This window comes from Phyllobates terribilis, unplaced genomic scaffold, assembly GCF_046119375.1.
Source record: "Phyllobates terribilis strain yellow unplaced genomic scaffold, ASM4611937v1 Scaffold_11__3_contigs__length_659146591, whole genome shotgun sequence".
Classification (NCBI taxonomy): Eukaryota; Metazoa; Chordata; class Amphibia; order Anura; family Dendrobatidae; genus Phyllobates; species Phyllobates terribilis.
In genome coordinates, this window is record NW_027362771.1 from 149,143,938 (window position 1) to 149,169,985 (window position 26,048).

The 26,048-nt window shown below is 39.4% G+C and overlaps 1 protein-coding gene across 7 annotated transcripts in view; it reads right to left on the reverse strand.

Annotated features, from left to right (window-relative positions):
- The window catches only part of EEA1 (early endosome antigen 1), a 126,761-nt gene that overhangs the window by 5,603 nt on the left and 95,110 nt on the right, over positions 1-26,048 (reverse strand). For all 7 annotated transcript variants that reach the window (XM_073651658.1, XM_073651655.1, XM_073651656.1 and 4 more), the window contains 9 exons: positions 23,302-23,620; positions 15,947-16,048; positions 14,697-14,882; positions 11,788-11,970; positions 5,961-6,146; positions 5,521-5,652; positions 895-1,080; positions 527-765; positions 90-210 (listed from right to left, as the gene is read on the reverse strand). In XM_073651658.1, the coding sequence (XP_073507759.1) occupies positions 90-210; positions 527-765; positions 895-1,080; positions 5,521-5,652; positions 5,961-6,146; positions 11,788-11,970; positions 14,697-14,882; positions 15,947-16,048; positions 23,302-23,620 (1,654 nt within the window). The remainder of the gene's footprint in view (positions 1-89; positions 211-526; positions 766-894; positions 1,081-5,520; positions 5,653-5,960; positions 6,147-11,787; positions 11,971-14,696; positions 14,883-15,946; positions 16,049-23,301; positions 23,621-26,048) is intronic.

Here is a 26,048-nt window from a genome sequence, read left to right on the forward strand (position 1 = left end):
TGAAGGGGTTACAGGTCACAATTTAGTTTATGGCAATGATAAGTGCATTAAAAAGAGCATTCTGTGATAGCAGTTCACTGCCTCATCACCTGTAGAGACTGATTTTCTCTGCCAAGCTCCTCCATGGCATATGTAGATTCATCAACTTTTTTCCGCAGCTCAACTACTTTGGCTTGTAGCTTTTTAATTTCCTCTTCACTTTTGAGATATCTGAAAGAATAGTATGTTTGTAAAATGAGCCTTTTCAACTGGAACAGTCACTATTACTCACTAGCTATGGGTGAGACGGGGAGATAAAACTAATATGCTTACGAGAGAGTGCATGGTGAAAGATGAAGCTAATAAATACAATGAAGACTTTACAGCCATCCCAAGAGGAAATTCTGTGTGAGCCTATTGGCTAATGAGATTAATAAGCCACCAGTAGCAATGAGAGAGGACTGGTTTCTAGAAAGTCTTTAGTGCGGCCTGAACTCCATAGTGCTCAACCTAATACCTTAGGAGCAATGTAGAGCGTGGTAGTCACCTCTCTAGAAGTGCCCGTCTGTCCTCCTGGTTATTTTGGACTGTTGCCTCCAGCACTGCAATCTCTCCACGTAAATCATCTGTTTGCTTCTCCAGCTCACCGACCCTTCGCTGGCTGCTCTGCCATTCCTTCTTCAGGGTTGCCAGGTTTTCGTTTAAGGCTGTGATCTGCATGTTCAGCTTAGACTCATTCTCTTCATGTTTCTTCTTTTGCTCCTCTTTTTCCTTTCCTTCCATTGTCTAAAGAAGGGGACACAGAACAGACATGATGAATTTTATATTTTTGCTTTTCTATTTTATCATAAAATTGCAATTTATGTGAATATGTGTGACTGGTGAACCGAAAGCAATATAACTCTGGTCAGTTACCAGTTTCTCTCTTAGGTCTGTATGCTGCTTCTTCCATTCTTCATCTTTTTTTTTCAGTTCATCTTTCAAAGTCTGCTGCTGATTCTTCTCCTGCTTAAGGGCTGTCACTGAGCTCTCCATCTTCCCCTGCAGCTCAAGTTTCTGCTGAATCAGCAGTTGTTTGGCTTCTTCCAAACTGTTGGTTTTCTGTTAGACATCAGAGATCATTCATTTTACAGCAGTGAAACCATGACATAAAGAAGACACTAATTTGAACTCACTGTCCGAAAAAATTACACTCATTTCAATATTTCCGCTTTAAACGAGCTTAAAAGAGGAACTGTCACAAAGTCCAAAGTGGCCAGTTCTTGTTCTTATTTTATTCCCAATGCTTCCAAGTATGCCACTTGGTTCTATTTTAAAATCCGCCATATGGTTCCAGAGATCTGGGCTTTTTTACTTAAAGGGGTTTTCCCATGAACAAAAGTTTATTTTAATCAATAGATCTTGGAATGATAATAAGTTCCACAATTGGATGTGTTTAAATAAAATGTTCCTGTGCTGAGATAATCTTATAAATGTGCCCCTGCTGTGTACGGTGTAATGGCTGTTTCTAACATTACCATTGGCTTCTCTAACAGCAGTTCTCCCAAACACAGCTCAGTGCCATCAGCTGGCTAAAATGTCCTGTTATCTATATATGCAAATATAGTAATAACAGTGTAGACTTCAGAACAAACCACTGACAGCTAAATGTATTACAGCAGAACTTGTGCTGAGCCTTATGGTTCTACCAATACTACAGCTCGGCTACTCACCAGAACTGACACCGTCAGAAACAAGAAGTAAGGAGACTGGAAACCTGTGTGCTGCTTAAGAGACAACTTTATATAATTGCCCACAACCAAAACAAGGGTCTGGTGCCCTGAATGGTATTAGCACCACGGACCTATTATGCCACTGCTTCCATTGAATTTAAATAGTAAAATTTTAAAGGGCAGTGGTCTCCCTCCTTTTATCTAATTTATTCAGATTACTTGTCATTTTACTTGTTTGTTTCACCCATAAAAGTAATATAAAAACAGACTAAGTGGTATACAGTAACCAATCATGACATTGTTGTCTTTGTTTGTGTTTTTCTGTTATTGGAGTTTCAAAAATCATTGATTCATATCTAAAATACATTTATATTTGATTTCCATTCATTTTAAACCCCTTAAAGGGGTATTTTCAAGTTGTTAAATTGTTTTAGTTAGTTAGCATCCAAATAAGCAAGTTTGCAATTTAAAAGTTCTCACTGCAGGAGAGTGACAGCAGGTAGAAAAAGCAAGTAGATTTCATAGTGTACAGCTGGTTTTCATAGAGCTCAGCCACTAGTGACTGCCCAGACCCGGGTCAAGAGTAGCAACTAGTTACATTTCAGTAGAGGGTATAAATCCTAATAATCCCAGTCAGCTCTCCAGTCCATTGATTTCTATACAGCAGTTAAGCAGCTCACCTCCATTCTATCTTTCAGCTCCTGACAAACTGCTGTTATAAATCCTCAAAATCACCAGCCCGCAACATAGGCTTTTCTCAGAGCAGGTCTCCTATATGGCTCACTTTCACTTTCCTGAGCTGTGTGCTTGTTCAAATGTCCTGTTATCTCTATGTGCAAATATAGTGATAACAGTGTACACCCCAGAACAAACCGCTGATAGTTGAAGGTGTTCTAGCATAACTTGTGCTGAGCTTTATAGTTCTAATACTACACGTATTCGTGCTACTCCCTAACCCTGTCACTGAAGGAACAGAGCTCACCCTGCAAGAAATCAGGAAATCAAAAATAATGGAAAGCTGTGTGCTGCTGAAGAGACAACTGGAGAATAACCCTTAGAGGCCAGGCAATCTTTGCGCTTTTGCTTTTTTTGTGTGTTTTTTTTCTCTTCCCTTCTTCCAAGAGCCATAACTTTTCTACTTTTCAATCGACGTAGCCATAATAGGGATTGTTTTTTCCAGGGCCAAGTTGTAGTTTGGGTAACATCATTCATTTTGCCATATAATGTATTGAAAACCAGGGAAAATAACAAGTGGGCTCAAATGTTGATAAAAAAAGATGCAGTACTGCCATTGTATTCTGGGTTTCGTTTTTACAAAGTTCATTGTGTGGTAAAAATCACCTGGCAATATGATTCTCCAGGTCAGCACAATTATGGTGATATCAATATTGTATAGTTTTGTTTTTTTTACTATGTTCCTATGTATTAAAAAAGAAAAAAAAAACAAAAAAAAAACAGTTTGTGTTTTCATTTTCTGAGACCTGCAACTTTTATATTTTTCATTGATGAAGCAATGTAATGGCTTGTTTGTTGCTTGGTATCCTGGCGTATTATAGGTAATATTTTGAGCTACATATAGAAGTGTTCAAAATAATAGCAGTGTCTTCAAAAACATGTGTTAAGCACAAAATCTTTATAATCGTTTTTATTTCCATGCATTAGGAACATTGCACACTGTTTTCTAATTCAAAGAGAAATGAAAAGAAATGTATATAATTTAACTACTTTACAGAAAACAATGAACATTTGGCTGTTCTAAAATTTAGCAGTGTCTGCATTTGTCTTTACAAACTCACAATATATACTCTTTCTTTTGAGGATATAGCATTCCTGTGAATCACTAACCTAGTATTTAGTTGTACACGCAGTTTTTTAGAACTGCTTCAAATCTATGTTGCATAGAGTCAACCACCTTCTGGCATCTGTCAACTGTTATTCCAGCCCAGGATGTTTTGACTACATCCCACAATTTTTCGGCATTTGTTGGCTTTGCCTCAGAAATTACATTTTTGATGTCACCCCACAAGTGTTCTATCGGATTAAGATCTGGGGATTGGGCTGGCCACTCTGTAAACTCAATTTTGTTGGACTGGAACCAAAATTTTGCTCATTTACTGGTGTGTTCAGGGTCATGGTCTTGTTGAAACACCCATTTCAAGGGCATATCCTCTTCAACGTAAAGCAACATGACCTCTTCCAAGTATTTTAATATATGCAAACTGGTCCATGATACTTGGTATGTGGTAAATAGGTCCGGCACCATAGTAAGAGAAACATGCCCATATCATGATGCTTGCACCACCATGCTTCACTGTCTTCAGAGTGTACTGTGGCTTGAATGCAGAGTTTTGGGGTCATTTGATGAACTGCCGGAGGTACGTGGACCCTAAAAGAACAATTATACTTTCATCAGTCCACAAAATGTTTCTCCATTTCTCTTTAGGCCAGCTGATGTGTTCTTTTGAAAATTGTATCCACTTCGATACATGTGTTTTCTTTAACAGTGGGACTTTGCGGGGACTTCTTGCTAAGAGATTAGCTTCACACAGGCATCTTCTACTGGTCACAATACTCACAGGTAACTTGAGACTGTCTTTGATCATCCTGCAGCTGATCATTGGCTGAGCTTTTGCCATTCTGGATATTCTCGATCCATTCGAATGGTAGTCTTCCTTTTTCTTCCACATCTCTCTGGTTTTGCTTTCCATTTTAAAGCATTGGAGATCATTTTAGCTGAACAACCCATCATCATCTGCATTTCTTTATAAGTTCTGTCCCCTCCAATCAACTTTTAAATCAAAGTACGCTGTTCTTCTAAACAATGCCTCAAATGACCCATATTTCTCAGGATTTCAAGGAGAAATACGTGTACAACATGTGCTGGCTTCACTGTTAAATAAGGGCCACCTGACTCACACCTGTTTCTTCACAGAATGATTGACCTCACTTGAACTCCACACTGCTATTATTTTGAACACACCCTCTTTCAAGTAATTATTCAAATACACAAACTCAAAAACATGCAGATCATGAATGCGGAGTCTGTTGGTTTTCTTAGAATCTACTGCACCAACTGGTAAATTGTATGACATGTGGTAATATAATTTATATCGAAAACAGTGATTAATCTGGTTAGTCATATTGGACTGCTATTATTTTGAACACTACTGTACAACCTTGTGTTTGCTTTTTATAGCATTTCTTTGGGTAGGTGTAGTGAAGGAAAATCGCGGTCCTGACATTTTGATTTTTTTCTTTATGAGTGTTACCATATAGGTTATTATATTTTCAGAAATTGTACTTTTTACAGACACAACAATGTCATATAGGTCTGTGTATTATTTATTAATTAATTTTCAGATAGGGAAAATGAGTGACGATTCAAACTTTAATACGATTTTTTTTTAAATATATATTTTTTTAATTATATTTACTTCACTTTTTGTCCCATTAGGGGACTAGCACCTGTGATTGTTCGATTTCTTGTATCATTTACTGCAATACCACAGTATTGCAGAACATAATAAAAATGTTTTCCTACAAGTACCAAAAACAGCAGTGGCAGGGACATTCAGCAAGATACCGGCTATAATGGCAATCCATTTTCGCTCTGCAATCGCTTACTTGGGTGATGGATGTTCCAGTTCCAGTTCCAGTCAATGCTGTATAACACAGCTGGCACTTGCCGTGTCAGTGCATGATATAAATCCACCCCTGGATCAAGATGTATTGGTACGTCATGGAGCTGGAAGGGGCCAACTGCATCACTCATATTAAGTACATTAAATCATCTAGTATGGTCTAGAATTACTTCCTATTAAAAGAATACCTTGTGGGTTTCTTCTCTGAAATTCTTTAATTCTTCTATCTTCTTTGTGAGTTGTTCTTCTAACTTACCCTTAAGGGCAGTTAAATTATTTCCTTTCACTTTTTCATCACTCAACTCTTTGTCTATGAGGGCCTGAAAACAGAACGAAACAAATATGGGCACAATGGTAGTGATATTGAGGTTTCACCCAGCAAATCACCTACTTCTTCTTAAGAGCTTCTCAAGAAGAAGTAGAAATCTCAGAAAATGTGTATTTATTTTACACTGTTCTTATCAATGCAAATTTTAAAGTCAACTTGTTAAAATAGTAATACATGCAGAAAAAAATCTTATACGAAAAAGTAACATACGGTAATGTGAGATCGCAAATGCTGGAAAAAGAGAATCTTAAAAAAATCTTTAAATATATTTTAAAATAAAGATAAGAAAAAGCAAACTACCTTCTGTTTTTGCAATTCCTGAAGACTTTGCCCATGTTCCTTTAGTTGGCTCGTCTTTGTCGATATTTCCTGCTCCATAGTGCCCTTCATTGTAGTTAACTCCTTGATCTGTTTCACTTGGCTACTTATTTCATTCCTGTTAGATTTCAGTTCCTCTTGGGCTAGAATTAGTTTCTCCTCTACAGACTGAAATGTATACATGAATTATGATCATCCACATGAATTGTCACTCATCAATCAATTTTGTTTTAAGTATCAGACTATGAGAATATTTTCACTTGATGTCTAAAATTTAAAAAAATGAAGCATTCACTATATTCATACTGAGCTGTATCTGCATTATACTGTAGCGAAGCCTGGACATAGACCAGTCTATGCTGTAATATTACAGGGAAGCAGCAGAACAAATCGGCTCATTCAAACGTCAGTTTTTACAAGTTCTAGCAGTGTTTTTCACAGATAGAACTGGTACCTGTTCATATATCTGTGCATTTTTACTGATCAAGTAGGCCACACAAAATCACAGAGACATGTCCGATCAACAGAGAGTGGGACAATGGTGGAGAGGCAGCGCTGGACCCTGGGAGAGTAATCAGAGGTCAGTCTGTTATTTTACACATAACTGAGCCAGTGGGTTAAAAAGTAGTGTAAGGAAAAACCCTATTTAAGGTTGCAGTACATTTAAGTAATAGAAAGGAACAGATCATATCCATTTATAACATTCTTGAGATTACAGTAGAACAATTTCATTTTTATTACCATGTTTATCTCTCGATCCTTGTATACACAATGCTGAACCAGCGCTTGTGTATACAGATTAAAAAGCACTGACAGTGCTTCCTCCTCCAGGCCCAGTGATCATGAAATAGCTGAGTGTAAGCAGGTAGCAGGAGCTGCATGGTCCTTGGAGACCTAGTATGCTCTGCTATGCAGGCAGGAGGCTTAATTTCTCCTGTAAATGAGACTAATATATCAGCCCCCATTATTGGGAAACTCAGAAATAAAAATAATGTATTGCATGTTAAAATACCCCCTAAAGGTCTTTTAAGCCCTTCACGCCATGGCCATTTTTCCTTTTTTTTTTTCCATTTGTTCTCCTCTCTTTCTTCCAAGGGGCCATAACTTTTTTATTTTTACGTTAATATAGCCGTATGAGGGCTTGTTTTTTGCGGGACGAGTTGTACTTTTGAATGACACCATTGATTTTACCATATAGTGTACTGGAAAATGGGAAAAAAATTCCAAGTATGGTGAAATTGCAAAGAAGTGCAATTTGACAATTGTTTTTTTTTTTTTTAATTATTTACCATGTTTACTCTATGGTAAAACTGACCTTACAATATTATTCCCCAGGTCAGCACAAGTACGTAGATACCAAACATGTATAGGTTATTTTTTTATTTGTCGCCATTTAGCCTATAGCATTTTCATTTTTTGTGATCTGGGGCTAGCTGAGGGCTTATTTTTGCACCCTAAGCTGACAATTTTATTGATACCATTTTGTAGTTTCGTTAGCTTTATAGTTACCATTCTGGAGTTTTATTTTTTCTCATTACGCTGTTTACCGGTCTGATTCATTTACTTTATATTTTGATAGATCGGACATTTCTGAACGCAGCAATAGCAAATATGTGTAATTTTTTTTTCAATTGTTTTATTTTCAATGGGGCAAAAGGGGAGAGATTTGAACTTTTTTTTTTCCATATATTTTTAAAAACTTTTTTACTTTATTTAATAGTTCCCTTAGACTTGAAGCTGCGATCATCCGATTGCTTGTGCTACACATAGCAGGGCTTCAGCACTGCTATGTACAGCAAAAATCACGATCCCCTGTGAACGCCGGCCATGAGCCGGCATTCACAGGAGATGGACAATGAGAGGAATTAGGGACTTCAGCAGAACCCCAGGTGTCATGACATCCCGATCAAGTGACAGGGGCGCTGATGGGTGGGATTTGTGACACTTGAATTTAACTGGTTAACAGCTGCGGATGGAGCACCGATCCACCCGCGGCTGTTAAAGATGCGGGCTCAGAGCCAGAGCCCGCATTAAGTTGGGACACGACATATGATGTAAATGTACGTCATACTGTACAGACCAAAAGTTTGGACACACCTTCTCATTTTAAGATTTTCTGTATTTTCATGACTATGAAAACTGTACATTCAGACTGAAGGCATCAAAACTATGAATCAACACATGTGGAATTATATACTTAACAAAAAAGTGTGAAACAACTGAAAATATGTCTTATATTCTAGGTTCTTCAAAGTAGCCACCTTTTGCTTTGATGACTGCTTTACACACTCTTGGTATTCTCTTGATGAGCTTCAAGAGGTAGTCACCGGAAATGGTTTTCACTTCACAGGTGTGCCCTGTCAGGTTTAATAAGTGGAATTTCTTGCCTTATAAATGGGGTTGGAACCATCAGTTGTGTTGTGCAGAAGTCTGGTGGATACACAGCTGATACTCCTACTGAATAGACTGTTAGAATTTGTATTATGGCAAGAAAAAAGCAGCTAAGTAAAGAAAAACGAGTGGCCATCATTACTTTAAGAAATGAAGGTCAGTCAGTCCGAAAAATTGGGAAAACTTTGAAAGTGTCTCCAAGTGCAGTTGGAAAAACCATCAAGCGCTACAAAGAAACTGGCTCACATGAGGACCGCCCCAGGAAAGGAAGACCAAGAGTCACCTCTGCTTTTGAGGATAAGTTTATCCGAGTCACCAGCCTCAGAAATCGCAGGTTAACAGCAGCTCAGATTAGAGACCAGGTCAATGCCACACAGAGTTCTAGCAGCAGACACATCTCTACAACAACTGTTAAGAGGAGGCTTTGTGCAGCAGGCCTTCATGGTAAAATAGCTGCTAGGAAACCACTGCTAAGGACAGGCAACAAGCAGAAGAGACTTGTTTGGGCTAAAGAACACAAGGAATGGACATTAGACCAGTGGAAATCTGTGCTTTGGTCTGATGAGTCCAAATTTGAGATCTTTGGTTCCAACCACCGTGTCTTTGTGCGACGCAGAAAAGGTGAATGGAAGGACTCTACATGCCTGGTTCCCACCGTGAAGCATGGAGGAGGGGGTGTGATGGTGTGGGGGTGCTTTGCTGGTGACACTGTTGGGGATTTATTCAAAATTGAAGGCATACTGAACCAGCATGGCTACCACAGCATCTTGTATCGGCTTGCTATTCCATCCGGTTTGCGTTTAGTTGGACCATCATTTATTTTTCAACAGTACAATGACCCCAAACACACCTCCAGGCTGTGTAAGGGCTATTTGACCAAGAAGGAGAGTGATGGGGTGCTACGCCAGATGACCTGGCCTCCACAGTCACCAGACCTGAACCCAATCGAGATGGTTTGGGGTGAGCTGGACCGCAGAGTGAAGGCAAAAGGGCCAACAAGTGCTAAGCATCTCTGGGAACTCCTTCAAGATTGTTGGAAGACTATTTCCGGTGACTACCCCTTGAAGCTCATCAAGAGAATGCCAAGAGTGTGCAAAGCAGTCATCAAAGCAAAAGGTGGCTACTTTGAAGAACCTAGAATATAAGACATATTTTCAGTTGTTTCACACTTTTTTGTTAAGTATATAATTCCACATGTGTTATTTCATAGTTTTGATGCCTTCAGTGTGAATGTACAATTTTCATAGTCATGAAAATACCGAAAAATCTTTAAATGAGAAGGTGTGTACAAACTTTTGGTCTGTACTGTATGTCATGAAGGTGTGTACAAACTTTTGGTCTGTACTGTATGTCATGAAGGGGTTAAGACCATATTGTGTGAACTAAATGAATAAATAAATAAAAAAGGAAAAAAAAATAAAATAAACACCACCAGTCTGATTTCCAGCAGTGCCTCTGTCAAACAAATATGTCCAATGATTTCCACAGTATGAGGAACACTATTTAAGATTTTTTTTTAGGTCCTTTGTAATCCAAAAGTAAAAAAAATAGACATGTATTTCCCATGTTTCTATACATTTTCCCCTGATGTCAGAGAAAAAAAAAGGAATATAAAAATTACAGAAAGCAAGTCCTATGTATCAAGAAAGAAAAAAAAGACAAAAATTTTTGAATATCCAAAACAAGATTTTTTTTTTTTTGAGCCGTTAAAAGCACATGTACAATAAAACGTGATAATTGTGATTGGTCAGGGGAGAAAATAGCCTGGTCCTGAACTGGTTAAAAGACCATAATCAACGATTTTCCTCCCTTCACCTCAGGTCTTTTTGTACTTCTATTTGATATTCAATAAGTGTTTTTTATTGTGTTCCATTTCTCACTTTTCTGTCAAAAGATGAAGGTGGAAAAGACTAAACTGTTCCAAGCTCATTTAACAAAGTGTGCTTACTGCATCAGCACTAACTAGTGTCGTGTTATGCCCCATGGTTAAGATTAAAGGTCTTAACATATAATATCACACAAATACAACCACACACTGAGCACGCTAAGGTATTTGGTGAACACACTGTTATATCTTTGTATATGTAAAAATGTATTTCTGCTGTCTGAGGTCTCTTTTTTATGCACGGATAAATAACTGCCCAAAATTTGACACATAGGTAAAGAATGCACTTTGGAAGGTTTTTGATTGGGTTCCAGTTCTTTAGGACCTACCATTCTCTACATACAAAAAAAAAACAATAAAAAATCAAATATTACTTTAAATCTCTCCAGGATGTCATTAGAAAGACGTAAAATTTCTGTGCATAATTAAACGGGTTGTCCAGTACTTTAGATTACCACCCCAATGTATCCCCCCAGGGCACCTAAGGATTTTTGTAATTAGCTTACGTTGCAGATACTGCCTGTGAGCCCACAACCCAGCAGCCACCGCGGGGACCCCAGCGCTGAGTCACGCCTCACTTGTTGTGTTGTCAGCGCGGGGTCACGTGATGCCTGTGAGCGGCCACCGATAGCGCCGCTCACAGGCATTATCAGCAACGTAAGGTATTTACAAAAATTCTTAGGGGCCCCCGGGGGGATAATTTGAGGGGGTAATATAAAGTACTGGACAACTTCTTTAATAAAAATATGTTGGCTTAAAGTTTTTAACCACACACAAACAGTGAAACTTAATAGGCCCAAGCAAAGCCGGGTAATCTAGGCATAGACTACATAAATATATAACTATATATATAGCTATATAAGTGTAGTCTACAGTGCAGTAATTGAGTTGTCAAATATTCAGTGTTCACACACACATCAGTGCACTAAGGGTGCTTTCACATTGCGTTCAGGTACCCTCTGTGTCTCTCGTCGGCTTACGTCCGAACCCCCTGCAAAACGGGATTCGGACATATAGCCGAAGGGGCTGTAGACTATAATGGTGTGGGCAGTGCGAACATGCGCTCCAATGTGCATCATTTTGAGACCTGTATGCCTACTGGAAAAAGACACCTAGACGTAATAGGCTGCATCTGGCTGTCTGCCACCAGTAGGTGTATACTCCTGAAAATGATGCACGTTAGAGCGCATGTTCGCTCTGCCGGCACCTTTATAGTCTACGGCCCCATCAGCAAGTAGATTCGAATCCCGTTTTGCGGGGGGTTCCGACGCAAGCTCTGACGGGAGACACTGAACGGCTACCTAAACGCAGTGTGAAAGCACCCTAAGAGTACGGTTGTATTTGTTACTTTGTATGTTCGCGCAGCCATCACTGCAACCTGCACCTTTATTTATTTCATTTTGCTAGGAAGCGTTGGTCAATTTTGTTTTATATGAAAAGGTTATGTCGTTTTTATAGCTGATTCGATTACACCTAAGTCTGTCCAATACAATTTTGGGCAAGAGGACATTGTTTTACAATCTTCAGACATACTTTAAGATCTTGTCGAAGGGCGGACACTTCAGACTCTTTTCCGTACATATCTGACTGTAGGTTCCCCAGTTTTTCCTGGAGGCCGTCACTGGCTTTCTGCAAATCAGACAGTTTTCCTTTTTCAGACGTCAGATCCCCAATTAATGTTGTGACCTGATGCTGTAGTGTTTCCTCTTGTTGCACCTGAAACACAAAATTCTGAACATTGAGTAAAAACTATGAAACTTTGGGCTATTTATAATAATGGCATGAAATGGGGAATAATAGACACCCATAAGTACATACAGAAAAATCCACAGACTAATTCCCTTTAATTGTACATTTTTACAAATAATGACCTTTTGGCATCATCACTGTTGTAGTGAATGATCATGGTCATGGTATTCATCAAAGCAATAAAAGGTTTTCAAAATCTACAAAACATGATGAGTGACTGCAAAGACATTGCAGGGTCAGTGAGCAAATACAGCGGAAGACACTGAATATTAGGCTAGGCTCACATTTGTGTTGGAGCACATTCAGGCAGAATAACACGGAATGCAGAAATATTCCTCCAGTCAAAAATTACGGAAACCTCCGTGTTATCCAACCGACCCCAATACAGGTCTGAGGTCCAGCAGGCGCCATGATAAGATTATAGATAATGATAACATTGTGGCTTCCATTACAAACTAGCTATGATTCAGATGTAAACAGGATTCTACAAGGGTGCCAAATGTTTCAGAATATTACCACCTTTTTAACCACTTAAGAAATTTTTCGCTTTTGCACATTCGGTTCTTGCTTCGCTTTTTGCAAGAGCGATAACTTTTGCATTTTTCCCGCTGACATAGCCATATGAGAGCTTGTGTTCAGCAGGATAAGTTGTAGTTGTAAATGACACCACTCACCTTTCCATATAATGTACTGGAAAACAGGAAAAATGCTAATTAAAAAAATGCACTTGCGCCACTGAGCTTTTTTTTTTTTTACGAGGTTGACTGTATAGTAAAAATGACCTGAGACCCGCAAGATTTTATTCTTCCATCCATGCAGATGGGTTTTTTGTGCGCTGAGTTGACATTTGATACCATCTTTGAGTACATATGACAGTTTAATTGCTTTTTATTGTGTTTTTATTTTTGGGGGAAGTGTGGTGACCAAAAAGCAGCAATTCAGGAATTTCAATAAATTTTTATTTTTGGTGTTTAACCCCTTTACCACTTTAGGTTTTTTTCATTTTTTGCTTCTCTTCTTCCCAGAGCCATAACTTTTTCTTATTTTTCGGTTAATATGGCCATGTGAGGGCTTGTTTTTTGCAGGACGAGTTGTACTTTTGAACGACACCATTTGTTTTACCATATAGTCTACTGGAAAACAGGAAAAAATTCAAAGTGCGGTGAAATTGACAAAAAAGTGCAATTCCACAATTGTTTTTTGTTTTGCTTTTTTTACCGTGTTCACTATATGCTAAAACTAAGCTGCCATTATGATTATCCAGGTAATTATGAGTTAATACATACCAAACAAGTATGGGGTCTTTTTTTAATTTAAGTGGTGAAAAAAAAAAAAGTCGCCATTTTCCGAGACCCGTAGCGTCTCCATTTTTCGTGATTCTGGGGCTAGGTGAGGGCTTATTTTTTGTGTGCCGAGCTGAAGTTTTTATGGATACCATTTTGGGGTAGATACGTTCTTTTGATTGCCTGTTATGGCAATTTATTGCAATGTTGCAGCGACCAAAAAAACCATAATTCTGGATTTGATTCTTTTTCTCATTACGCCGTTTACCGATCAGATTCTTTTTATATATTGCTAGATCGGGCGATTCTGAACTCGGCGATACCAAATGTGTGTATATTTGATTTTTTTTTTTTGTTTTATTTTGAATAGGGAGGTGATTTATATGTTTATATTTTTAAAAAAAAATTTTTTTTTACTTTTCACTTGCTTCAATAGTCATGGGAGACTAGAAGCTGCGAACATTCGATCGCCTCCGCTGCACACAGCAGGACTTTAGCCCTGCTGTGTATAGTAAAAGTGCTCACTTGCTGTGAGCGCCGACCACTGGGCACCCCGGCAATGACAGCTGCAGGGGTCTCCTGCAGACCCCGGGTTGTCATGCCAACCCACTGGCGACCCGCGGTCATGTGACATGGGCACCAATGGGCGGGACTAGTGAAGTCCTTCCGCCACGCCATGTTAAATGCCGCTGTCAGAGATTGACATCGGCATTTAACATGTTAACAGTTGCGGGTGGATCACGATTCCACCCACGGCTGTTAGGGGCACACGACAGCTGATCAGACCAGCTGTCATGAGCCCGAAAACATGCGGGCTCATCGCCGGAGTCCGCATGGAGTGCAGGGATGCGAACTTGGACACATGAATATATCCAAAGGTCATAAAGGCGTTAATGTATGGTTTCAATAATTTTATATTCTGATATATTGGACTTTTTTTTTTACTCGACGATAGCAAATATGTTGATTTTTTATATTTCATTAATCTCAATGGGGGGCCGGCAGGGGAATGAGATATATATATTTAACATATATATGGAGTATATACACACATATAATATAAGACACACCTCAAATTTAGAAGAGGAAAATAGGAAAAAAAAGAATTTTTAAATTTGAAAATAGGGGTCCGTCTTATAGTCCAAATTTAGCTTACCGGAGTATGTGGCGGTGCCGGTGGAGCAGGGTCATCGCTACAGGAAGCCTCACCATTAGTCAATTGTAGGAGCAAATGTGATTTTGCACCAAAAAAAGTAAAATTTATACTAATCTACAATAATTTATTTTCCAACACTTATAGATTTACTTAAAGGTTATAAGAGCTTGTGTGAAAAGGCAAAATAACACTTTACTATGGAGTGGATAAAAAGCATATGCTAAATAAAAGGTGTAAAAGTAAATTGCAAATACCTTCTCCTTTAATTGTCCACTAAGAGTTTGTATATCCTTTAGGTGTTTTTTCTTATCTTCCTCAGAAGACGACTGGATCTTTTTCATCTGTGTCTGAAGTTCTTGTTGAAGTTTTTCTTTTTCTTGCATTGAGCACTGCAGCTTTTCATTAATAGCTTGTATTTCAGTCTTCAGCTTGGTGGATTCCTAAAAATAGGTTCTAAAACATTAATATGTAGCTAATAAACTTTGCTTTAGGACAGAGTTCCCCAACCTTTCTGACCTCGAGAGTCACATTCAGCTATGAAAGAGGGTGAGCTCAGAGAGGGGCCCGAGCCACATCCAGCTCAGAGAGGGGCCCGAGCCACATCCAAATCCTGCCCTACTCACAGTAGTGACACCCAGAGCCCCCTATTACCGGTATAATGACAGCCAAAGCTTTTCCACTGAAATCTCACCAAGGCAGTATCCAGGGTCTCCTATCTTACCCCATTCAGATTTGCTCTTTTGTGCAGGGCTACCAAGGCAACATCTAGAGATCTGCTCTTAATAGCGGTTTGCTACACCTGGTGCTAATGCATCAAGCTGGCAGACAGCCACACATCACGGGCCCGCGAGACACACATCACGGGCCCGCGAGACACACATCACGGGCCCGCGAGACACACATCACGGGCCCGCGAGACACACATCACGGGCCCGCGAGACACACGTGGCTCTTGAGCTACAGGTTGGGGACCCCTGCTTTAGGCCAACTAAGCCATCTTGAAAATGTCAACAGATTTATACTTTCCAGTAACACATTATTATTACTACACAGTAATCAGGGAAAGAGCAAACACTAAAAATAAATGGCCAAATGACCATTTATCTGCATTCAGCAAAAAGAAAAGTTATAAATGCTGATCAATAAATTATATGTTACCACTGGAAAATACAGCTCATCAAACAAAGAACAAGTCATCATACCACTACAAAGTTATGGCACTTGGTATGGAAGACTGGAAAACACGGCTTGATCCATGGTTAAACCAATTAAGACAATTTTTTTTAAATCCCATAATCTTGAGGTATTAGCAGAGGCAAGTGGCAAATTCCTTCCTATATAACATGCACAGACTGCAACTGTTCAAGCGTTACATAAATGTAAAGGATCGGAGAGGGAAGAACAATCTAAAATAGACTGTTGCAGAACTTCAGCAGATACGCAGCCTTGATTAAAACACTTGTTTGCCTTCAGCAACATATAGAAGAGAGACTAAAGGTCTTACCTCCTCTTTTTCCGTCAGATGAGCCTTAAGCTGCAGAACTTCTTTAGCTGCAGAGTCTGTCTGGGCCTTCAGCTTAACTTTCAATTCATCACGGGACTTTTCCTAATAAAATAATGACACATCACATGTTCTTCAATGGTAACATTAATCAGAAACTATACTTTACATCTCACTGGCAAGTTTTCTGTAGCCAAACTAAAGGTGCTTGTTGAGTTATCTGCACATACATGGAATCAGTAGCTGGTTTAACATCTACCCGCAAATAAACATGCAGTGCCTTGAAAAAGTATTCATACCCTGTGACCATTTCCACATTTTTTCAAGTTACATCCACAAACTTAAATGTTTTTAATCTGGATTTTATTTGATATATCAAGACAAAGTAGCAAGTATTTGTGAAGTGTAAAGGAAATGATACATGGTTTTCTAAATATTTAAAAAATATACATCTGAAAATTGTCATGTGCATTTATATTCAGTTCATCTGAATCAATACTTTGTAGGATCACATTACTGCTGCAAGTCTTTTGGGGTATATCTCTACCAGCTTTGCACATCTAAAGGCTGACATTTTTGCCCATTCTTCTTTGCAAACTAAATCTAGCTCAAAGAGATTGGATGAGGAGCTTCTATGAACAGCAATTTTCAAGTTTAGCCACAGATTCTCAGTGGGATTAGTTCTGGGCTGTGACTGGGCCATTCAAACACATGAATATGCGTTGATGTAAAACATTCCACTGTAGCTCTGCCAGTATGTTTAGCAGTATGTTTAGGGTGGTCCTGCTGGAAGGTAAACCTACTCCCCAGTCTCATGTCTTTTGCAGCCTATAACAGTTTTTCCTCCAGGATTGCGCTACATTTAGCTCCATCCAACTTGCCATCAACTCTTGACAAGCTTCCATGACCATGTTGAAGAAAAGCATACCCTCTGCATGATGCTGCCACCGCCATGTTTGATGGTGAGGATAGTGTTTTCAGGGTAATGTGATGTGTTAGTTTTCTGCCACACATAGCATTTTTCCCAAAACATTCTACTTCGGTCTTATCTGATCAGAGCATCTTCTTCCACATGCAAGCTGTGTACCCTACATGGCTTTTTGAAAACTGAAAACAGGACGTCTTATGGCTTGCTTTCAAAAATTGCTTTCTCCTTGCTACTCTTCCATAAAAGAGATTTGTGGAGTATATGATCAGGTTGGAGTGTATTCTCCCACCTTAGTTGTGGATCTCTGCAGCTCCTCCAGAGTGACCATGGGCCTCTTGGTTGTTTCTCTGGTTAGTGCTCCCCTTCCTTGGGATGTCAGTTTAGGTGGAAGACCATGTCTTGGTAGGTTTACAGTTGTGACATATTCCTTCCATTTTTGGATGATGGATTGAACAATGCTCCGTGAGATGTTCACAGCTTGGGCTATTTTTTAATTATAACCCAACACTGCTTTACTCTTCTCTACAACTTTATCCCTGACCTGTTTTCTAAGTTCCTTGGTTTCATGATGCCGTTTGATCCCTAATGTTCTCAAACAAACCTCTGAGGTCTTCACAGTACAGCTGTAGTTATATTGAGAATAAATGATCCAGAGGAGGATTCAATTTACTAATTATGTGACTTCTAGAGGCAATTGGTCACTCAGGATTTTATTTAGGGGTACAGACTACAGTGGGTTGAATACAAATGCATCTATTTTAAAAATAAAAAGTCTGAAAATTATTTTAAAACCAAGTATTATGTCCTTTACACTTCACAAATACTTGCTACTTTGTGTTGGTATATCACATAAAATCCCAATAAAATACATTTAAGTTTGTGTGTGTAACGTGAAAAAATGTGGAAAAGTTCACGGGGTATGAATACATTTTCAAGGTACTGTACTATTATTGTATACCCAATTGTCGTTCTTACCAGAAGAGCACCTAATAATATGTTCCGTGCATAGAACAGGTGCATCTGTGTCATCAGCAGCAGGTGTCAGCTGTAACAGCCAACATTCTACTGAAACAGCCAACATTCTACTGAAACAGCCAACATTCTACTGAAACAGCCAACATTCTACTGAAACAGCCAACATTCTACTGAAACAGCCAACATTCTACTGAAACAGCCAACATTCTACTGAAACAGCCAACATTCTACTGAAACAGCCAACATTCTACTGAAACAGCCAACATTCTACTGAAACAGCCAACATTCTACTGAAACAGCCAACATTCTACTGAAACAGCCAACATTCTACTGAAACAGCCAACATTCTACTGAAACAGCCGGGATTGGAACATTCTCTGACCCTGGCTGTTTAATCCCTTAGATGCCATAGTCAATAGCAATTGTGGCATCTATGGAGTTTGGTATAAGGAGGGGTCTGCGTTTGTCAGGAGCCTAACAAAATATATACAGTGCTGTGAAAAAGTGTTTGCCCTCTTCCTGATTCCTTATTCTTTTGCATGTTTGTCACATTTAAATGTTTCAGCTCACAAAACACATTTAAATATTAGCAAAGATAACACAAGTAACCACAAAATGCAGTTTTTAAATGAAGGTCTTTATTATTAAGCGAAAAAGAAATCTAAACCTACAGGGCCCTGTGAGAAAAAGTGATTGACCTCCTTAAAACATAAATTAACTGTGGTTTATCACATCTTCGGGAAGATGAGTTAAATTTCCCCAGCCACACACAGGCCTGATTACTGCCACACCTGTTCTTGACCAGCCCGACAAACTGAAGTAGACCAAAAGATCCTCAAAAGCTAGACATCATGCTGCGATCCAAAGAAATTCAGGAACAAATGAGAAACAAAGTAATTGAGATCTAGGAGTCTGGAAAAGGTTATAAAGCCATTTCTAAAGCTTTGGGACTCCAGCGAACCACAGTGAGAGCCATTATCCACAAATGGTGAAAACATGGAACAGTGATGAAACTTCCCAAGAGTGGCCTGCCGACCAGAATTACCCCAAGAGCGCAACGACGACTCATCTAAGAGGTCACAAAAGACCCACAACAACATCCAAAAAACTGCAGGCCTCACTTAAGGTCAGTGTTCTTGACTGCACCATAAGAAACAGACATCTGCATGGCAGAGTTTCAGGATGAAAACCACTGCTGAGCAAACAGAACATAAAGGTTTGTCTCAGTTTTGCCAGAAAACATCTTGATGATCACCAAGACTTTTAGGAGAATACTCTGTTGACTGAAGACAGAAAAGTTGAACTTTTTGTAAGGTATATGTCCCATTACATCTGGCGTAGAAGTAACACAGCATTTCAGAAAAGGAATATCATACCAACAGTAAAATATGGTGGTGGTAGTGTGATGGTCTGGGGCGGTTTTCCTGCTTCAGGACCTGGAACACTTGCTGTGGTAAATGGAACCATGAATTCTGCTGTCTACCAAAAAATCCTGAACGAGCATTTCTGGCCATCTGTTCGTGACCTCAAGCTGAAGCGCACTTAGGTTATACAGCAGGACAATGATCCAAAACACACCAGCAAGTCCACCTCTGAATGGCTTAAGTCCACCTCTGAATGGCTTAAGAAAATCAAAATTAAGACTTTGGAGTGGCCTAGTCAAAGTCCTGACCTTAATCTGATTGAGATGCTGTGGCATGAACTTAAAAAGGTGGTCCATGCTCAGAAATCCTCCAATGTGGCTGAATTACAACAATTTTGCAAAGATGAGTGGGCCAAAATTCCTCCAGAGCATTGTAAAAGACTCATTACCAGTTATTGCAAACGCTTGATTGCAGTTGTTACTGCTAAGGGTGGTCCAACCAGTTATGAGGTGTAGGGGGCAATCACTTTTTCACACAGGGCCCTGTAGGTATGGATTTGTGTTATCTTTGTTTAATATTTAAATATTTTGTTTTGTGATAAGTAACATGTAAGTGTGACAAACAAGCAAAAGAAAGGAAGGGGGCAAACACTTTTTCACACCACTGTATATATGTATATATATATATATATATATATATATATATATATATATATATATATATATATATATATATATATATATATATATATATATATATATATATATTTTTACAAATACTAAAAATAAAAAAATAAATATATGGCTACATCATATCTGTAATAGCACAATGATAGCACATTAATAGAGTTGGTGAGAATCAATTCACATGTCCCATTCTACTGGCCATGACAGTGGCCTGTGACTGCTGCATGGTAGCAGGAGTACTGCCTCTTTACTGCTGACATTCGCGGATCTTCTTTTGATCAGCAGGCCTGGCGCGACATTACATTTAAAAAAATATAGTAATACAGTACTGTCCAAAAGTTTTAGGCAGGTGTGGAAAAAATGCTGCTAAAATAAGAAATCTAATTCAAATCAATATTTGGTGTGACCACCCAAACATCTTGGAGTACTATCCACAGATCATCTGTGGATAAAGACTTGAGCAAATCCTTCTGTCTCTTCATGTAATCCCAGACAATGATAAGGGCACTTTATAGGCTATACCATCACTTTCAGGAATCCTTGTTCTTCTAGCTGCTGAATAAATTTGGAGCCAATCACAACCCTCCCTGATGGTATTGCATGATGCATAAACATCTGCCTGTATTTCTAAACACTGAGGACAATTAATTCTGACCAAATCCCCAACTCCATTTGGTGGCATACAGCCCCAGCTTGCAAGAAAATTGTACCACTCTCCAGTCCCTTAACAAACAAACTGTCTTTGGTGACAGTCAAATATTTCAAATTTTGACTCATCAGTCCAAAGCATCTGCTGTCATTTTTCTGCACCTTGATTTCTGTTTTCGTACATAGTTCAGTTGCTTGGCCTTGTTTCCATATTGAAGGTATTTTTTTTTGGCTGCAATTATTTCATGAAGGCCACTTATGGAAACACTTGCCACACATCAGATGGGTGTAGGCTGGGTCCCACTGGTTACTGCCAGTTCTGGGTGGACCTCAACACTGCCCATTTCTTGTTGCTTCTTCAAAAGAGTTTGAACAGCACAACTTGAAACCCAAGACTGCTTTGAATTCAGAGCTTGGGAGAGACCTTGCTGATGCAGTATAATTACCTTGTTGCTGTGCTTAGTCTGTGACATGAAACGGTTTTCCCAAACCTCACCTGTTGTAGCATAGCTTGGCTGTTCCTCACAAAACTGTAAGCCTCCTACACAGCAGTTTCTGTTTCAGTTAATGACTATTTTAACCTACATATGAAAATGATCATTATCACCAATTTGGCTTAATTGGTTACTCATACACCTAAATATAATCCCACAAATTCCCTGACTTTCTAAAAGTATAACTAGAAGAACTGATGTTGTGTTAAATGCAAAGGGTCTTCACACTAAATTTTCTCTTTTGCCCATTCATTTTGCATTTTGTTAAATGATAGAAATAAGGTATCTATCGGAAGCATTTTATTACTCTGCAGCATGTCTTCCACACCTGCCTAAAACTTTTGCATAGTGTGTATACAAAAAGTAAGTAAACTGAACGTCAGCTTTAAATAAGGGGGTTGGTGGTTTATTCTGAGGTGCACAACAGATCCCTAACAATCTTTTATTTCATGTATTTCTTGTTAACAGAGTTGGTAATGTGAAGCAGGAGGTACAGAAAAAAATCTGTATATATATGTACAATACAGACCAAAAGTTTGGACACACATTCTCATTTAAAGATTTTTCTGTATTTTCATGACTATGAAAATTGTACATTCACACTGAAGGCATCAAAACTATGAATTAACACATGTGGAATTATATACTTAACAAAAAAGTGTGAAACAACTGAAATATGTCTTATATCCTAGGATCTTCAAAGTAGCCACCTTTTGCTTTGATGACTGCTTTGCACACTCTTGGCATTTTCTTGATGAGCTTCAAAAGGTAGTCACCGGAAATGATTTTCACTTCACAGGTGTGCCCTGTCAGGTTTAATAAGTGGGATTTCTTGCCTTATAAATGGGGTTGGGACCATCAGTTGTGTTGTGCAGAAGTCTGGTGGATACACAGTTGATAGTCCTACTGAATAGACTGTTAGAATTGGTATTATGGCAAGAAAAAAGCAGCTAAGTAAAGAAAAATGAGTGGCCATCATTACTTTAAGAAATGAAGGTCAGTCAGTCCGAAAAATTTGGAAAACTTTGAAAAAGTGTCCCCAAGTGCAGTTGCTAAAACCATCAAGCACTACAAAGAAACTGGCTCACATGAGGACCGCCCCAGGAAAGGAAGACAAAGAGTCACCTCTGCTTCTGAGGATAAGTTTATCAGAGTCACCAGCCTCAGAAATAGCAGGTTAACAGCAGCTCAGATTAGAGACTAGGTCAATGCCACACAGAGTTCTAGCAGCAGACACATCTCTACAACAACTGTTAAGAGGAGACTTTGTGCAGCAGGCCTTCATGGTAAAATAGCTGCTAGGAAACCACTGCTAAGGACAGGCAACAAGCAGAAGAGACTTGTTTGGGCTAAAGAACACAAGGAATGGACATTAGACCAGTGGAAATCTGTGCTTTGGTTTGATGAGTCCAAATATGAGATCTTTGGTTCCAACCACCGTGTCTTTGTGCGACGCAGAAAAGGTGAACGGAAGGACTCTACATGCCTGGTTCCCACCGTGAAGCATGGAGGAGGAGGTGTGATGGTGTGGGGGTGCTTTTCTGGTGACACTGTTGGGGATTTATTCAAAATTGAAGGCATACTGAACCAGCATGGCTACCACAGCATCTTGCAGCGGCATGCTATTCCATCTGGTTTGCGTTTAGTTGGACCATCATTTATTTTTCAACAGGACAATGACCCCAAACACACCTCCAGGCTGTGTAAGGGCTATTTCACCAAGAAGGAGAGTGATGGGGTGCTACTCCAGATGACCTGGCCTCCACAGTCACCAGACCTGAACCCAATCGAGATGGTTTGGGGTGAGCTGGACCGCAGAGTGAAGGCAAAAGGGCCAACAAGAGCTAAGCATCTCTGGGAACTCCTTCAAGATTGTTGGAAAACCATTTCCGGTGACTACCTCTTGAAGCTCATCAAGAGAATGCCAAGAGTGTGCAAAGCAGTCATCAGAGCAAAAGGTGGCTACTTTGAAGAACCTAGAATATAAGACATATTTTCAGTTGTTTCACACTTTTTTGTTAAGTATTATGATTCCACATGTGTTAATTCATAGTTTTGATGCCTTCAGTGTGAATGTACAATTTTCATAGTCATGAAAATACAGAAATGTCTTAAAATGAGAAGGTATGTCCAAACTTTTGGTCTGTACTGTATATACATACACGCTTACATACACATATAATGTGTGGCATTAAAAACAAAGGTGGGCCCTGAAAGCCCAGTAATTACTTAAGCACAGACCTTTAGGTGACAATATGCTTACCATGACTTGGATGAGTTCTTTTCCAGTCTGTCTTTCCTTTTCCATTACCTCTTTAGACTTTTCAAGAGACGCTGTTCTTTTTGTTAGCCTGTCTTTGGCATCTGTGAGTTCCTTCTGCAATGTTTCCCTCTCCAGCTTCAGTTTCTCCAAGCTACTGACAGCTTCTTGTTTGTGTGTTGATAATTTTTCAAGGTCTTGCTTCATCTTTTCTGCGGATTCCTTAAGACTGGTCAACTCTTTCTCTTGTTTTGAAATCTGCTCCTTGGATTGGATCAGGGCATCTGATTTTTTCTGTACCTCCTGCTTCACATTACCAACTCTGTTAACAAGAAATACATGAGATAAAATATTGGTAGGGATCTGTTGTGCACCACAGAGTAAACCACCAACGCCCTTATTTAAAGCAGACGTTCAGTTTTGTAAAGGGTTCGCCTATAAGGTCACTGTAATACTAAAGGGGTTGTCTACTTTAGAAAATCACTTTTCACAAGGATAAAACATAGGTTTCTGTTTGGTAAGGAGCTCCACTGGGACTCATCATCAATCATGAGAATGAATAGCCTTCAGTGATTTTTCACATACAATGGTGCTAAATGCCACCCAACTGTTCAGGAAACTGCATCTGGTCCCATTTACTTTAATAAACTGTGCTGCAGTTCCTTTGCAGAGTAGGGATCTAAGTGCCGCAGTGCAGGGAAAGGCTGAAAGGTCTGCAGAACTGAATTATCATTGTGGTCACTTCATTCTCAGGATCAGTAGTGGTCTAAGAGGGATGGACCTTCACAGAATAAGCACTTCACGGTGATTTGCCCTTACCCGGTACTATGACTAAGGGCCAATGCAGTCTGAAAAGCGTTAGTGTTGGGCTTTCTTCTTTTATCGGATATGATGTGGAATTACTTTTTAATGAATAAAAAAAAGAAAAATGTTGCATTTTAAAGTGAAATAGTATGCCTGTTTCCCTTCAACAGCCCAAACCTTTCTATAGATTCACTTCTCATCATTTGGGTATTACTAACAAATCTTCCCTACACTAGTACACCAAATTCACGCATCACGTTAATCCAAACTAAAGACAGTTGGTATGAATGGCTTGAAAATTATTTCCTAAAGAACTTTTTTAATAATAACACGGAGCTAGGATACTTCTACATTATCGTTTTTTTACTTACTATTACACAGTAATTTTAGCATATACAGTACAGACCAAAAGTTTGGACACACCTTCTCATTTTAAGAAATTTCTGTATTTTCATGACTATGAAAATTGTACATTCACACTGAAGGCATCAAAACTATGAATTAACACATGTGGAATTATATACTTCACAAAAAAAGTGTGAAACAACTGAAAATATGTCTTATATTCTAGGTTCTTCAAAGTAGCCACCTTTTGCTTTGATGACTGCTTTGCACACTCTTGGCATTCTCTTGATGAGCTTCAAGAGGTAGTCACCGGAAATGGTCTTCCAACAATCTTGAAGGAGTTCCCAGAGATGCTTAGCACTTGTTGGCCCTTTTGCCTTCACTCTGCGGTCCAGCTCACCCCAAATCATCTCGATTGGGTTCAGGTCTGGTGACTGGAGGCCAGGTCATCTGGCGCAGCACCCCATCACTCTCCCTCTTGGTCAAATAGCCCTTACACAGCCTGGAGGTATGTTCGGGGTCATTGTCCTGTTGAAAAATAAATGATGGTCCAACTAAACGCAAACCGGATGGAATAGCATGCCGCTGCAAGATGCTGTGGTAGCCATGCTGGTTCAGTATGCCTTCAATTTTGAATAAATCCCCAACAGTGTCACCAGCAAGGCACCCCCACACCATCACACCTCCTCCTCCATGCTTCATGGTGGGAACCAGGCATGTAGAGTCCATCCGTTCACTTTTTCTGCGTCGCACAAAGACACGGTGGTTGGAACCAAAGATATCAAATTTGGACTCATCAAACCAAAGCACAGATTGCCACTGGTCTGATGTCCATTCCTTGTGTTCTTTAGCCCAAACAAGTCTCTTCTGCTTGTTGCCTGTCCTTAGCAGTGGTTTCCTAGCAGCTATTTTACCATGAAGGCCTGCTGCACAAAGTCTCCTCATAACAGTTGTTGTAGAGATGTGTCTGCTGCTACAACTCTGTGTGGCATTGACCTGGTCTCTAATCTGAGCTGCTGTTAACCTGCGATTTCTGAGGCTGGTGACTCGGATAAACTTATCCTCAGAAGCAGAGGTGACTCTTGGTCTACCTTTCCTGGGGCGGTCCTCATGTGAGCCAGTTTCTTTGTAGCGCTTGATGGTTTTTGCAACTGCACTTGGGGACACTTTCAAAGTTTGCCCATCTTTTCGGACTGACTGACCTTGATTTCTTAAAGTAATGATGGCCACTCGTTTTTCTTTACTTAGCTGCTTTTTTCTTGCCATAATACAAATTCTAACAGTCTATTCAGTAGGACTATCAGCTGTGTATCCACCAGACTTCTGCACAACACAACTGATGGTCCCAACCCCATTTATAAGGCAAGAAATCCCACTTATTAAACCTGACAGGGCACTCCTGTGAAGTGAAAACCATTTCCGGTGACTACCTCTTGAAGTTAATCAAGAGAATGCCAAGAGTGTGTAAAGCAGTCATCAAAGCAAAAGGTGGCTACTTTGAAGAACCTAGAATATAAGGCATATTTTCAGTTGGTTCACACTTTTTTGTTAAGTATATAATTCCACATGTGTTAATTCATAGTTTTGATGCCTTCAGTGTG